Genomic DNA, 16,543 nt, shown 5'->3' on the forward strand with positions numbered 1-16,543 from the left:
ATATTTCTCACTGCACAGGCGGCTAGGATACGCAACAGATCCACAATACCTCTTTCTCCGGGATACGCCTCTTCTCCCATCTCCCTGTCTCTCTCTCTCACACTCACACACACACACACACACACACACACACACACACACACACACACAGAGAGACAGACACACAGCTTCAGGGCGGAGAAACTAGTCCACCCTCAATTAAATTTGACCGCAGCATTAAATAACAAATAAACTAAATTAACCTAATCCTATTTTATTTCTGGAACGGTAGAACAAAGAAGGAAAGAAACTTCACCTCTTTTAAAATACTCCCATAACAACCATGACGAGTCATTTCTGGCTCATTATATGAAAATCACAATGATTTCTCTTATATATTTTTTAAATATCAAGATAACGATCTTTTTTCTTTTTTTTTTTTCTATTTTAGTTCCACAGCAAACACACCACTCGAAAGTCATTTGAGAAGGTTTGATAAATAATAGAGAAGCACGAATGGGTGGCCACCAAATTATTGTTCACCTGGCCACACAGTGGCGCTGTTTACTGTGCTATGTTTGCAAGTTCACTGGGTGATCCGTGTGACGACGGGTCGTGTTCCTGATGCCCCCCTCCACCCTCCACCCCCACACCCCAACTGCGGGTATCTCGTCCAATTATTTCACAAACTGAAATTTACTAAAGAAAATTTGAAAAGTCACTCATTTGACACATCATCCCATTATTTTTTATGTTTATACTTGGACATAAGTAGCTTATGTGGTACATTCTTATTTGATCCTAATTTTATTTTTGTATTTTTCATCTTTAAAATATAACCTATAAAAGGTTGTCACCGGTATTTCTGATACTGCTGGTCTGTCTGTGGGACTCCAGATATTTCTGAGTCGGACTGCCTGTTCAACAAACCTTAACAAAACATCCCCTCAGCAGCATCCCTGTTCCTCCCAGAGAGTCCAGAGTGTTGTTCTACAGTTTAACCCAAAATCCGAACTAATCATAAGACTACATGTTAGTAGGTATCTTTTGGACACGGGGCCCACTAACGTGTGCATTTGGATCGAAGAGTGCAAATCCTGATCTCATTCATTCCCCGCGCAATCTCCAATTACTCACAAATAATGCCATTTACGCACAACTTTAACGCCCCTCCTCAGAAGATCCAAAAATGACATCACGTTTTGCAATTCCCACGTTCAGTCCAACAACTCAGTACGCCTCCTCGGAGCTTTTCTACTCCATGCAAATTCCAGATGCGGGCACAGAAACTGAAAGAAACAACTAGTTCAATGTAGGAGTGCAGGTACTGGATTCTAATTTTCTGCGTGAAATTGGAAGTTGGGTTTTAGATTTTATTATGACAGGAAAACTTCTGAAGTTTTTCTGCCTCACTTCAGAACTTTAAATTGAATCCTTCAGTATTTAGAGCTGTTATTATTATTTATTCCTATTTCTTCAGTTGGGCACATGGACTACTCAGAAGTTTCTTCTTCATCGTCTTGGAACAATGAGTGACTTTTCCTGGATTTATCTTTTTGGGGGGAATTAAATTGTTTTTCAAAATAATGCATATGGTACATTTCCCAAAAGCCATGGAATTTTGTTTGCGAATTCACTTCTTTACAGCTTTTGTCTCCTGCATTAAGGTAAGGTCACGAAAAACGGTTTTGAAAATTATAGTCCCATATATGCTGTAATAGTATGCATGGCAATCTTTACAAATACATTTGATTTTTTTTCCCAGGTTTATGCTCAAGCGGTGCAATCTGTGAAGCATCCAGGTAGTAATTAATTTTTCGGATAGATTATGTGTTAGTTTTAGTTTCCTGTGCTGACAATATACTTCTCCAGCATATATTGGATGAGAAATAAACTAATTTGTTTTATCATCTGCTAACTTCCAGACCAGAGGATGTTATTGATTTGTTTATTGCTCATTAATCAGAACAATCCACTGCATAAACAACTTTTACAGCTGTTTGGTTTATTGTTATCAATCTTTTAATCCACCCCAAATCCAAAATGGAATGCCAGGAAAATAGATTTTGAGTAATGAGCCAGAGCTTGATTGGAGGAAAAGCCCTCTCTGGATGCTTGTTTACCCGTGAACTCTCCGTCCAGGCCTGCAGGTGTTGGCCACAGCCTCACATTATTGGCCGCTCGATGCTGTGGACGGGATCCATGAACTGTGGGACCAGATTGGAAACAGACCAGGTTATGTTAACGGGAGTAACATAAGTATGTGCATACGTAAAGCACACTGTGTATACCCATGGGAATATGCCACCTAAATGTCTTTTCACCCCCCCACAGGCATCATGCCTTTTAAAATGTACCACTGTGTTCAGAGCATTTATATTTGTTTGCCATATTTATGACTGAAATTATATAACAAAAATATCTGGCATGTAAGCTCATTTATGATAGCAATTATGACATACAGTATCCTGTAGTTTGGCGTTGGTAAAAGTATTAAGAAAATATGAAGGACTGATCACTATTCTGCCTTTTTTTTTTAAATGAAATTTGCAGCAATGTTTTTGATACTTATTTAGTGAAGTTATAGAGGGATCGGGTATAGACTTGAGCATGATGTGTGGAGTCACTCTGAGTTCTCTTTGAGTGCTGCCGTCGTGCACGCAGCTCAGCATCACTCTGTCTCATACCTGTGCAGCACGTCCCTCTCATTGCCTTCCTCTCATTGTTCTCCCGTCGTCTCTTATGTGTCTGTATTGGTGTGAATCATTGTGTTTTTTCTCTGTTGTCTCTGTCCAGCTCTCAGAATCCACAACCACACTGTGCTCCCTTCTTCCCATAACTCTTCCTATGTGTATACCAATGACTCTGCCTACACTAACATTTCTGCAACAGTAGGTGAGCATCCATCACTTTCTTCCACCTGAAATTCATTTGTGCATCACCCACTGCTCTCTGTTGTCCCCTCTGTGTCTCCACACGATTCAGCTGAGCTTTTCACACTTTTCCCCCTGTTCAGTCTGTTGCCTTTGCAGCACAAGATGAGGAATTCTTGGTATTTTAATTATATATTCTTGTTCTTTCACTCTAGTCAAACCAGAAATATGACAAAACACGTGTTTATTGCCTTTTAAGTGGTTTCACGAGTTAAAAGAAAGCTGTAAAGAATTCATGTTCATCAGTGGTTAAACAATTTACGATTAACAGGCGGTTTAGCTTAAAGATACTGCTTCCCAATTTCAAGCAAAATGATGTCTGTGATTTGTGCTTTGTCATAGACATTGTTGAAGGAATGGTCAACAAGGGCATCTTTCTGAATGGAGATAATGGTGGCACCTTTCTTCACTTTGGAAACTATCAGAACTCTTGCATTAGTGACCCTACTTTGTGCGGTCCAGAGGGTGAGTACACTGGACTACTTTCTGAATAATTAGGAAAAACTAAAATGATTCTTAAATCCTTTCAGTCACTTGTATTGATAGCTACATATTTCTATCATTCTCCAGGCGTTACCTTCTCCTTTTTTTGGAAAAACCACGAGGCAGAGTCCCGTTTTGCTGTTGCCTCTGGAGGGAAAGTTATCTCCAATGGCTTCTCAGTCTTCACCAACCCCTATGGTGGATATGTGGAGTTTTACACTCGCGGCAACAACCACAGATGGAAAGCAAACATCAGAGTTCCAGGTACTGTGAATGAATTTCATTTTGTATTACATAGAATTCTTCTTTTTTACATTTCCCATACACTCCCACGAGGAATGTTAAGTATTTCTTGAAAATACCGTAAATTGTTAAATATTTCATTCATGGATTAGTTAACTGGAAACAGGCGTAACTACAGACAGTTGATTTGGCAAGTCAAGGATACATTTCATAGATCTTTTGCTATACTGTAGAACACAACATACAGTTTGTTTGCGATCTGATCGTTTCTCATAGATAAAGTAATGTTTGTTGATTATTAAAGGTCAAGTAAGATGAGATGTGACACTATAAAAGTAAAAAGTGTGACCAGTATGTTGAATTCTTTTCTGAAAACAAAATGACTTTTTTAATGAGATCAAATGATTTGGTAAACTGTTTGGACAAAATGGAACAAACCATGTGAGACTCAACATTATGTGAAACTTTCACCAGTGACTATTTTGTTCTCAAATGACTTCTGTCATCTTTGTTTTTGCTGCACTTACTCAAGGTTGTGTTCATAGGCGTTATAACTCAATTTTGATTTGAGTGTTCTGTTACAGAGGATCAGGCGTCATCTGGTTCTCATACAGTGTGACATGTTGAACCTTTATGACATAATGTCAAAATCTGTCTGTTCTCGATCCTCCGTTTGTTAAGAGTGACGTAAAGTTTCGAGGGCGATAGAGTAAACCTTGAGGTGCCATTGTGACCGACTGTGTTGTAGAATATTACTTTATACATATAGATATCTCTGTACACAGATAAGTGAATGAGCGACTTGTAAAGTGACTGAGTTTTGGCACATACTGATTACAGTATATTGTAACTGCCAAGGAGATGTGTTCTGTTCTTCTAGCAGATGTGTTTTCAGGCTGCGAATGTATTCACTTCTTTGTTCTTTGTATAATGAAATCAGCTGGAAAGATTATGTTGCACTCCTTTGTGAACATCCAGGATATAGATGTATATTATAAAATATTAGAATTGAATAAAGCATATTGAGCTGATATTACAGCAAAGCGTGCAGTACACTCATCAGTCCACCAGACGATACCGTGTCAGTGTCACGTTTTTGCCTCACATTGGTGTGAAAAGTAATTTAGGCACCAAAAACTGTGGTTTGGTTTAGGAAAAGCTCTTGATTTGGCACAGTTACAAATTGGTTAGGTTGAGACACCAAACCTTCTTGGTGAGTTCGGAAAAAAATCATGTTTTGGATTATAATATGTAAAGTTAAAGAAGTAACGTTACGTACGTCACATGGGTTACTTAATGTACGTTACACAACTTGAACATGCTACATTATACATAACTTACTTTCATTACTTAAAAGAAGTCCATGTTGACTTTTGCTTTCTCATAGACTCTACAGTTTCTCACAGTTATCCAGGTGAAAGTTCTGTGTGATTTGTGACCTCCGTCACCTATGACCTTCTTCCTCGACCCTGTACATGTCTGCGTGTATTTTTCACGCTGAGTCAAGAAAAAACATGACACCAACACGGTATCCTCTATCAGACAGATGGGTGTATCACATGCTTTGGCTTAATACTGGACTGAAATCTTTGATTAATCCATTAGTTAATTGAAAGAATGTATCTTTCACAGTTCAACACGAACAATATATATTATTATTTTATTTTGTCGTTCTCTGTTTTCTCTCTCAGGACCGTACTGGACTCACATCCTCTTCACTTGGACTAAAAATGATGGTCTAATGGTCTACATTAATGGGACCTTCACTGCTGGTGATACAGCGGGCAGCGTCTCAGACAACTATGGTGACCCCTACCCTGACCTCGTCATTGGAACAGGCAACAACAGGGCGTATGGTCACTACGTAACAGGGGCCTTCGATGAATTTGTCATCTGGGAAAGAGCCCTTTCACCTAACCAGATCAGGCTCTATTACAACGCAGCCATAGGTAGGACATCATGCTCCATTTGAACAGTATTTCCTGTCATTATAGGAAACGACATGTCTATTAAAATGCCTCCTTCCTTTCAACTCTGCTCTGAGGAAACAGGGGTTAAAAAGCAATTTCCGTCCTCATCCTCGCCACATTCCACCCACAGCATTCATGCATAACAACAAGATATTAAACTATACAAATATACCCCACCTCCTTGTCAAATAGCTCCTGTTGCACAAAACATTTTCATGACCCTCTGCCATATAAGTGCCATGGCTCACATAGTTCTGCCTTATAAGTATTTATAAGAGAGCAGTGGAGTTGCAGGGGGCAGATCATTTTGATTTAATGTGACAGGTAGCAACACGCAAGGACAAAACCCCTAGTCTCTTGTCTGTTTTTGTTCTGTTTACCTCCTTTGGTCCGAGAAGTGCCATAGATGGACAAAAAGCTGGCATTTATGAGGATTTAGAAATATTAGGGGTCTGCTGTGTGATAATTCATGTGAGCAAATATCACTGTGGTCAGAAAAATGTTCACAGCATGAGGAAATGTTTTTAGCTAGTAGGTTGAAACCCCTTTTGTTGTGTATAAAGCATGCTGACTGTGCTGATAGAGCTTCAAGTGGTCACAATGTCTGAGGCATAAAGTGCACACAGCCTTGATTATAACCAAAAGCAATATACTTTACAGACTATTACTGAGACATGAAGAGGCCGACTGTTATGGTTACAGAAAAATATTTTTACTTCTCCAAAGCCTGCATATAAAATTTTTACATTAAACCAAAGAAGAGCAGGAATGGTTCAGACGGATACCTCTAATTTATGTCCATATATGGACATTGTCTGGTAGCTAGTTAGTGTTGTTTTTATTAAATGACAGCAAAGACATTAAATGTATCTAAGCCATTGACAGAAGCTAGGAGCAGAGCATTATGTCGTTGATTATCCCGGTTTTGTCTAGGTTGTAATATATCTCATTTCATAAACTGGCATTAGAAGTCAAACTGTAAGCATTAGGGTGATAAAATCCAACCTACCCATAAAGCTGCCTTCCCTGGTCCGATTCAACAATGGACCTAGCAATAAAACAGCAAAAGGCTAACTGAATAATTTACTGTCGATAAGGAGTGAAGTACAACTATTTATACAGGTCATCAGTGTGGTTCCTATCCTGTTTTATTAGAGCTCTATGTGTTGTCATTTCTAGGTCAGGCCATGGTTTCTGCCACAACGCCCAGAGTCTCTAAAGAAGACACTTCAACCGCACCGACAGTCGTAAGTGTGTCACTTCTGAATTTACAGGGTTCCTTGGTCAACAACAAATCTGATAAATTAAATATAGTTACAGTATTCATGTGTGAATTATGTGAACACGGAAATGGCATGAGGGATAAACAGAAATGTTTTGGGCATCACAGAATTGAGTTGAAAGCCTTTTGCTTGGATCAACACTAAAGTTTCTTATTGAGACACTGTAGATGGGGAAAAAAATTATATTAAGAACACATGTGAACCAACTCAACTTGTTTATTAAAGGGCTTTGGAGGTAGAAAACTAATAAAGAAAGAGTGAAGATAGTGAAGGCAGCTGCTTTACACGACACATAAAATGGCTCCCTGTAGGGCACCGAACTGAATGAGAGCAACACTGACTCATTTGTCCGAAGAGTATTCCCTGAATTCGGGTTATCAGCCACTAAATATCCTGTCTATGTTGGAACTCGGTGCTCCTTCGGAAATTGCCCACTGATAGTAAACTTCATTCAATGCCTGATGTGCTGTCTCCCCAGAGAGCCACGGAGGAGAGTCCTCCTGTCGTCAGCAGTCACGGAGAGGACATCCAGCTCCCCCGGGTCCCTGACTCCATGCCAGTGCTGGGCTTCCTGAAGGCGCTGCCCAATCGGACCATTCCTCACAACACTGCCAACAACCTCACACAGGTTCTTTGGAGCTCCCTCCAACACACATGTTGCAGTTGCAAAACGAATTCACGCGCACAAGGACACGATGCTCACCCATGTGCTTATGATGCAACAGTTCCGTGATGTCCGTTTTCTCTCTCCCAGGCTTTTCTGAAAAGTGTGGAAGAAGTGCTGTCCTCTCCAGGACTGCCGGAGGTAAATGAGCTGTTGTTGTGCAATGTCCAAACATGACATATGCAATTTGGTGATTACTTAATCCAAGGCGCTTTAGCCATCCATGAGTTTGAGATTCTAATGCTGCATATTTTTGCCAGCAACAATAAGAGTACCTGGCAGTGTACCCACTCAGGACTCCAGTATGTAGATAAATATAGAGTTGCAAATGGTGTAGGACAATGCTGGTAACTGTAAAGTGCTCTAAACCACGACACCTTGAATGTAAATTTGCATCTTCCTGTGCTGTACTGTAAACTCGCCCTGGCCCGATCTCCGTGCGCTCATATACAAACACAAGTGTGTGCTTTCAGTACATTGGGTGCTCAGATCAAGCCTGCTTGTTTTTGTAGCAGCAAGCTGAAACAGATGTTGGCGTCACACTTGGACAGTAAATACAGTGTTCAGAGTCAAGTGTGTAAAAGCCAATCAAGTTTTTGCATGTTTTATAACACAATACTACATGGTTAGTTCGTTGTTTTCTGTTTTTTGTACTTAATCGGATTCAATTTAGTTATGTTTTTTCTATTTGATTAATTGTTACCATTTTCCCTCACATTTTACATATTTGTAACAAATGTCAAAGCAAGACTGTTTTGAGGGATTATTCTCCTTACAAATGAAAAGTTGAGTTATATATGAAACAAAATGCATAACTGCACAATTTAGTACACTCAGAGATTTTGTTGTTACAGCTCTACCTGACATACTACTGTTACATAACTTATTATTTCTCTGCAATTTTAACTAATGTCCTTGTTACTAAATTATAATTTCACATTTCTTCCAACACAAAGCATATGCAACTTTGTTGCTGGTAGTTTGACTTTAATGTTGAAATATCAAGTTTATACTTATAATGCAAAGTGAAAAATATCTCCCTCGTATTATGGTTCCTTTTTTTTCCCCTTAATGTGGCCCTCGTGCTAAAATGCTCACGTTTTTCAAACTCCCTCATTTATGACCAGGCTTACTAGTACGCATTTCTAGTCTAAAAGCTTTCACCTAGATTACCCAGGAGACATTTTTAACATGCCAAGAAGGTCTCCTCATGACCAGTAAATTGGAGGGAAGTGAAACGCCCCTTTAAATTAAAATATGTTTTATTTCTGAAACAAACCTGGTAACCTGGCAGGAAAAATTTCATTCTGAAAAAGTGCTGTGCAGTAAGAGGTCAGTGTGAATCAATGCTGCACCTTGAAAGGAAGTAATTGTGAATTAACTGTTGAGCATTTTTCCTTTTGGGTCTTTGTTGAGCAGCAGTCCACCCCTGTGGTCAGCGGCATGATCGAGACAGTGGACAGAGTGATGGAACACATGGTGACTAACCTGGAGCCCAGCCCGAACTCGCTCATCTCCCTGGGTGGAACATCTTTTGTTGCAGGTCAGTATGGTGTCATCGCCCCAAAATGTAACCGTGTGTGGTTTGTACGGACACGGTGAGTCAAGCTGACATCACTGGTTTTCCAATTCAGAGGACAGATGCGCGGGTCAGATAAGCAGAGGTCAACCCTCTCCACTCTTCCTCGCACGGATGTTTTTTTTGCATAATATTTTGCAAAGCTTGTTTGTTTCTTTCTCCCAGGGGTCGCTGCGTATATTTGATCCACCCCTGACAAAACAGATTAGTTTTGTTGCTCGCCTCTCAGTTTGTTTTTCCCCAACATCTCTTCACTTTTTCTAACCTCTGACCCCCACAGATTACTCTCTGATGAAATTCCCACAGAACTTCAACCTGCCGCATTACCGCTTCCCCACACAGGGAAAGAACTACATCTCTGTGCCCGGAGAGGCGTTCACCATGCAGTGTGAGTGCAGATATTACAACCCACACAGCGACACGTCTTGAGGATCTCCGTAAAGAAAACAGTAGCTAGGTTGAGTGTGAATACTGCACATTAGTCGCGCAATGATTCTGCCAAGAGAAAATTGTCCAGCTGGGCGGCTCTTGTTATTGGCCAGTAATTTATTATGCTAAGATTTAAGGCTCCTCACATAGCATACAGTGTAGGACAGGAGTGCCATGAGAGCTTTTGTGTGGCTTTACGGTGCACTGTAGAAGTCCAGCTATGACTTTAATGTTGGCAGTTACCCTTTTATTCAAAAGAGAAAGAATGAGAGAGAGAGCACTTTTTCTCCACTTTCCTCCGTCATTAAAAAGAGTGGACCCACATAGCGGAGGGAGGGAGCGCAGTAATTACAGCGGGCATTAAAACTCTGTTTGTTTGACTTTGTGTTCAGGTCAGATTCCCGTGGCTCCACCTGGCTGCTGCGTGCACCGTGTTACCATACAAACACCAGAATAAACCGTTTTAATAATTCATTTAAGGACTATTATCAGAGATGGAATGTTATTGCTTGACACATTAGAGACAGGTCCACATTAACTCAGAGCGCTAAATACCTGGCTGGATGAAATGCTCCGAGGGCTGGTTTTATATCCTAGTTTAGACCAGAGAAGGCTGCTCATTGGTATATTTTGTTCTTCTTCTCTTTTCTTAGAGAGTTGTACAAGCAAACTGATCACCTCATAATCTCTTGCTGGGAGGCATTCTGTTGAAATTATGTTTTTTCTGAGGTTTAAAACTCTACAGTGCACCGCACATTTGTTTGACATCTGCAAGCTTTTGTTGCTGTAGTCAGCGGGTCCCGGGGTGGAAGGCCTTTGAAAGGAGGAACAAGACCATTAAGGATTTCCTCCAATTTCATTGTTTATCTTCCAGTATTGAGGTGGGACTGAACTGAGTGATAGATCAGATCTGGGTAGAAGGCTGGAAGGGGGGGGGGGGGGGGGGGGGCAGACCTCCCGCTCTCCTGGTGAAGTCATGAAGACGTTTCATAAGCTTTCCCAACATCCACGTGGTTTGCGCTCCCTTTCACCCCTGTGCGAGTGTACAGCTGTCCTATTAGCTGGCCGGTGCCAGCGTGCGGTGGCAAGGCAGCGTTAATTAACTTCCCCTCTTTGTGAGCATTTTAGCAGCGCTGCTTTACATTCCCAGCCCCTGTCAACTCCTCTCACATCCAGCCTCTGTGTGTCGTCTTCTTTTCCTCAGCTCAAACCACCATCGTTGGCCTCTTCTACCACAACATGCACAACTATTACAAAGAGATCAGTCCTGTCAGGACAAGGTAAGAGAACATGGCAGCACCCAATGGTCAAAGTACTTTTTTTTTCCAGCTACTTAAAAAAAATAGGCCTCTCTCTTTGTACTTCCTGTGTGGGGAATCAGATCCACTGGCACAAAGGCACCCCCACTTCCTCAACCACTGAACCGCTGAGGCCTGGGGCCAAGACCTTATCTGTCCTTCTCGCCTATCTCTCATCTCACCACTCAACCTCCACTGACTGATACACCCTGCTATTAGCTCTATGTACCCACCCCCCCGCTCAGTTATTGTCTCATCACTGGGCCAGCTTGTTCCAGTCATGCTGCAGTGTTTATGTTAACCAAAAGTGACATAACAGTAGTTAAGCAACCTGTTTTTCCCACTTTATACATCATGAACATTTTGGTTTTTAAAGAGGTAAAACACGTGATGGAGATTCTTGTGACTTCACTTTGGGTGAGAAGGTCCCTTTGTGTCATGATAGAGAGGTGATGCTTGTATGATCCCAATGTCACATATCAGATGATCTTGAAAAACTACCGATGCACTGCTGCTGGTTGTCAGTGTGATTCATTATAAGGACAGATGGTCAAAGTGCCGACTGAATGCTACAGCTCTGGTGCTGTGTCTAACACTTATGTGTGGATGTGAGTGCCAGATAACAGCGCTAATTAATGCTATTATATTGATATTTTCATAGGCTATTAACTGGACGCTTTATGTCTTCTCTTTGACTTATTTTTTTCTATCTCTTCCTTTTGTACTCGTGTCTGTATTTCTGCTCTTGTTTCTTCCTGTCACGCTGACTTTTTTGTTTTATATTTTCTGTGTCTGATCTCCCTTTTTGTCTCTTAGGATAAATGAAGCAGCTGATTTCAGGGATTACACGATCCAGGTAGCGAGCTGTCTCATCTCTCTGAAAGTGGAGCCTCTACCAGCCTTGTCAGTCAACCTCTCCGGAGCGCCGCTCATCAAGATTGTCCTCACCCATGTCTTGGTAAGCACCGACCCTTACAATATCCCAGTTCTTTCTCCTTTGACTCATGTCCTCATCAGTCATTTACATACTCAGTTGGCGGCATACTTATAGGGTGTGGGGCACCCACCTTATCAGAGGAAAGAGGGCTTCGGTCTGCCCGTGGCTACAGTAGCCGGATCCCTCCATATGAACTCTATCAACTCCATTCTTGGTGTTGGCTTATGTAAGAAGACCAGTGTCTATCGCTGACTGAGGTCTGTGCAGCTGGGCATTCACCAGCACAAAGAGCAAAGCCTATTTTGGTTTTCATTAGCCTGGCTAAGTTTTCCCTCGCGGAGCATGTGGCTTCCAGAAAGCAAGCTGATTATGGACACTTGAACTGTAAGCTCAGGGCGCTTTGAAAGGAACAATAACTTTCTTTTATGAACAACATATTTTTCCTTTGGTGCTTTATGGCATGGACTGTGCCAGTTTTCCATGGGAAATGCAATTGAAACTCATAATGGAAATTAACTTTAAAATGTGTATTGCATTAGCTTGCTTCCCTATAAAGACAGACATGCAGCGTTGTGCTTCCCAACCATGTTTTTCTTTTCAAAATGTTTGTGCACATTAATTTTGCAGCAATTTTTTCATCTAAATGAATTGTATTAATAGCCGATTAAACCCTCATGCCATTAATAAGGCAATTAAAACCAGTGTACTAAATTCCCCCAAATATAGTTCTGTTTAATTTACAAGTCCTTCAAGAATAACTCACTTTGATTTACCAAAACATGTTTTCTCTCCTCACTCATAAAAGCACAAAAGAAACTCATGCAGCTTTGTGAAACCATGGTAATATTGCTTTGTTTGCCTTGCTTTTCCCTGGTGAAATAAATGTTTATGCTGTAATTATCTGGCCTGGTTCCTGTGACAATGATTACTCTGTTTGTTTTAGCGGACACCATGGGAGAGGGTTTACAATCTCCTTTGTTATGGGAGTGCTGGAGATGCTCAGCAGTTCTGCTGTCTTTTGAGTCAAGGTGTTTCCATTTTAGTTGGATGGTCATTACCTCTGATGTAAGGATAAATCAGGTCTCTTGCATTCTTTCCTCTCTCCCCTATTACAAATAAGCTGCTGTTACTAGCGCATGATGATTGGAACACAGCATGCCAGCACATTTCAACCTAACATAGCTCAGGCGATGATTTATATTGAGGAGCTGCATTGTAATTTGGCACGCAGTGCTTTTGGCTGTGATCGTGTCCAGAAATTGGGTTATTTTGCTATAAGTGGTTGGCTGCACAGACCTTCAGTTGGATTTAGTCAAAAAGTGTCTATTTTTGGAGTTTTAATGTCTTTGGTAGTGGGTGGAAACTTATCACCTCCCGAGCTTGGAGGCAGCGAGAGCGGCTCACTCAATATGTGGCAGACGCTACTCGTCATTGTTAATGTTGGTCTTCACTGTCTGCACCAGTTAATCCTCAAAGATGTCCTCCTCTCATGGCATCAGTTCACTCAGTGAGAGTAAGTGATTTGCAACTGTTTATCTCCTGAGAATAGACAAGCACCCAGTGACTTCATTAAAACCTGGTGGGGGAGCCGAATGTGTCTGAAGCAGAAATGTGTCAGCTCCCTCATCTGTCTTTTCATGCTGTCATGGCTACAACAAGTCCTCTGTGCCACCTCTATACTGTACAAACAGTCATGGCTCAGACCCAGATCTCATTCATTTTCTCTATCGGACACCTTTCATGATAAAACATACCATGGATTGATGGAGTCACTCACCTGTAAAAAAAACCTTGTGTCGTGGCAGGTACCGCTCGCTCAAGCCGAGGCCGCAGCCATGTGGTCGGTGTCGGAGTGACCTTGCACCCTTGATTGATGCCCTCTGAGCTCAGTGAAACAGCCTGGTGAGGTCATGCCATTCCCAGCTGACTCAGTCAGAGTCGAGGTGCCGCCATCACACTTTATGTGGCATGGCGCAGGTTTGATACCCTGACAAGGTGTTATCAAGGCTGCTGGAGGCCTGCATGCTTTCTCACGCCATTCGACTGTGGTGTTGATTGGACCCTGGCTCCATCAGTGATTTATTACCGCTGTCTAACTCCGGTTTAGTTTGCGATTGCTGAAGGAGAGAAGAAGAGAGAGAAAAAAGAGGCTGGGAGGCCTCTGGGTCTGTAGTTAAACATTAATACATACATAAAGAGGCCTACACCTCCTCTCTGTCCTCTTCTTCCATCAAAGCATCACACTGATGGTATGAAGTGAATGAATGGAAAGATTGATTTCATGAGCGAAGTCAATTTATATGGTCAAAACTGGGAGAATTTGAAAAACAGATTTTGACTAGGGGGCCTGACTTTACAGACTTATAAAGTGGTGTGTTAGTCTGGCAGCTCCATAAGAAGGTCCGAGGTGAGAGGGGGAATAAAGTGGCAGTACTGTGCTGGTGGTCCCTATCTGTCTCTTAGTTCACTCCTATTTCACTATAAATTACTTTAAATAACTTAAATCTTTGTCTGGCAGAGACTAGCGCAACAACTGCTATATCTGTACGATAGATATGAGGTTGCAGCCGGTTGACTTATCTTAATTTAAGCTTGAAGACTGCAACAGAGGGGAACAGCTGGCTCTGAACAAAGCAGACCAAAACAACATCCTCCCACTAGCCCCTCTAAAGGTTCTTAAGTGGTGGGTCACGACCCTAAAGTGGGTTGCGAGGTCATTTTTAGCAGGTTGTAGATTTGTGCTGAAAAAACAACAACCTTTTATTGTAAATATATATATATATATATATATACAGAATTTTTGATGCTTTGCTTTTATTTTTGAAGAACATACATTCCCCAAGATGCAGCACACATGCAGTTGCCGTTTGCTGCCTACGTCACATCAGTAGTTTGCTCTTATTTGAGCATTTGTAAACAGGGTTACTATTGAAGTGTTTTTAATAGTGCACAAGGGCGTTGTGCATTACTATTTTTCTGAGATAAATTTGAGTGGCTCAAAATAAAAAAATAAAAAATTGTTTTGCAACTCAATGAATAAGGAAAAATGCTGGTCCTGAGGTTAAACCAGTTGAGAACCACCCCCTCTAAACTTGTGTTTAAGCAATGTTAACTTTATCTCTTGCTGTAGCCTACTTTAAAAATGATGAAAATACCAAACTGATATGACTCAGGTGAAATCATTGTTGCTCTTAATCAGTTCAAATATTCACCAAGTGACTGTACAGTTATGCTATCATCAACTGTTAGTGACTAAGTTTTCCATTTAATTCAATCCATCGCTTTCCCCCCAAAATAAAAGACATGAAAGAAAGTTTGGTGGGAAGTGAGCAAAAAGGTCAGCGACAGAAAGGTTTGTGTAGACAAAGACGTCTAGACTTGTTAGAGCTTCCTTTTACGTGTGGAAAATAATGGACTGATTGTTCACTGACTTTGAAAGTAAACACACAAAGGTTATTTAACGCGTTGTGATAGCCGCACTTAATCATTTAAACATGTGAGCCGATGCTGGTATCAGTCCTTTCTGACATAACAGTATCCGTGCTTTATTGCCAGTCTTTTTATAACTTTCAGCACACGCCCAGCTTAAACCTTGTGGGCAAAGATTCTCCTCTCTCGCTCTCCCTCTCCCTCTCCTTCTCCCTCTCCCTCTCTCTCTCTCTCTCTCTCTCTCTCTCTCTCTCTCTCTCTCTCTCTGTGTCTCTCTCTCTCTCCCCTCCACCCACACCCATCCCCACACCAACGTACACATACAAACACAAGCTGTGTGAGCCAGCACAGTGATCAATCACAGATGGAGGTCTGGCTATTGCTATTCCTCACTTGCCAAAAGACTCTGTACAGCTCCTCCCATTTAGCGTCCCAACACTGTAACCACCACCTCTAGCTACGTGATGCACGAACGCAGTCGGGGCCCCCAATCTGCCCCCACAGAGACAGGGAGTTTTCTGTGTGGGTAAAAAAGATTTAGCACTTGTGAAATGACACTCACAATGAATTTCAAACCCTCCAGTTGTGTATCAGCCTTTGTGAACCTGTGTGACAAAACTCTACTTGAGAAAGGGAAGTTTGCATTGAATAGATTTGTAGTTATAGTAAACAAAATGTCAAATATCTCTTATATGACAGTGTCTTAAAAAAAAAAAAAAAAAAAAAAAAAAAAAAAAAAAATCTAACTTTAATTTAGAGTCCTTAAAAAGGCCATAAAATTAAATAAAAAGTCTTGAAATTATGTTTACAAATGCCTGAAATATTTTCTCTTGCCTCCTGTAGTAATATCAGTAGCACAATGTCGGGAGACCTTTTACATCTTGAAGATAAATTTGGATTAGTTGTCACTGTGGTTTTCATGTGCAAAAGGCTGGATCGTCTTTGTGGAGTATGTGTTATGGGAGCTAATGTAGCTGGGAATCATCATCTAACAATAATGATGCTTATTTTAACAAAAACTTAACTTAAAGGAATGAATATTTTCACTGGGTTAATGCACCCATTTTCTCCCGATCCAGGTTGCAGTGATTTAAATAATTATACAATAAGGAAATATTGTTATATGTTATTATTATGGCGAGAACAATTAGTCACTTTTTTGTTGATCAACTTATTAAATCAATCAGTTGGTTTACAGAATGTTTTTGAGTTTTGACCTGTTGGTCAAACAGAATAAGTGATTTGAAGACTTCACGCTAGGCTTTATAAAGTTGTGATTCTTTACAGTTTTCATATTTTACAGATCAAACAATCTA

General features: G+C 40.9%; 1 protein-coding gene across 1 annotated transcript in view; it reads left to right on the forward strand.

Moving 5' to 3' along the window:
• The first annotated feature begins 1,568 nt into the window (after window positions 1-1,568).
• Window positions 1,569-16,543, forward strand: part of adgrd1 (adhesion G protein-coupled receptor D1) — a 29,950-nt gene continuing 14,975 nt past the window's right edge. Inside the window, exons 1-14 of the mRNA XM_069138309.1 lie at window positions 1,569-1,646; window positions 1,745-1,781; window positions 2,122-2,238; window positions 2,776-2,874; window positions 3,255-3,377; window positions 3,483-3,659; window positions 5,330-5,587; window positions 6,788-6,855; window positions 7,370-7,519; window positions 7,646-7,696; window positions 8,975-9,098; window positions 9,415-9,522; window positions 10,768-10,843; window positions 11,678-11,819. Of these exons, the coding sequence (XP_068994410.1) occupies window positions 1,572-1,646; window positions 1,745-1,781; window positions 2,122-2,238; window positions 2,776-2,874; window positions 3,255-3,377; window positions 3,483-3,659; window positions 5,330-5,587; window positions 6,788-6,855; window positions 7,370-7,519; window positions 7,646-7,696; window positions 8,975-9,098; window positions 9,415-9,522; window positions 10,768-10,843; window positions 11,678-11,819 (1,605 nt within the window). The 5' untranslated portion in view covers window positions 1,569-1,571. The remainder of the gene's footprint in view (window positions 1,647-1,744; window positions 1,782-2,121; window positions 2,239-2,775; window positions 2,875-3,254; window positions 3,378-3,482; window positions 3,660-5,329; window positions 5,588-6,787; window positions 6,856-7,369; window positions 7,520-7,645; window positions 7,697-8,974; window positions 9,099-9,414; window positions 9,523-10,767; window positions 10,844-11,677; window positions 11,820-16,543) is intronic.

The sequence above is a fragment of the Embiotoca jacksoni genome, unplaced genomic scaffold (genome assembly GCF_022577435.1).
Source record: "Embiotoca jacksoni isolate LCO1_2020_lvr unplaced genomic scaffold, fEmbJac1.0.p SCAF_8, whole genome shotgun sequence".
NCBI classification, from domain to species: domain Eukaryota; kingdom Metazoa; phylum Chordata; class Actinopteri; family Embiotocidae; genus Embiotoca; species Embiotoca jacksoni.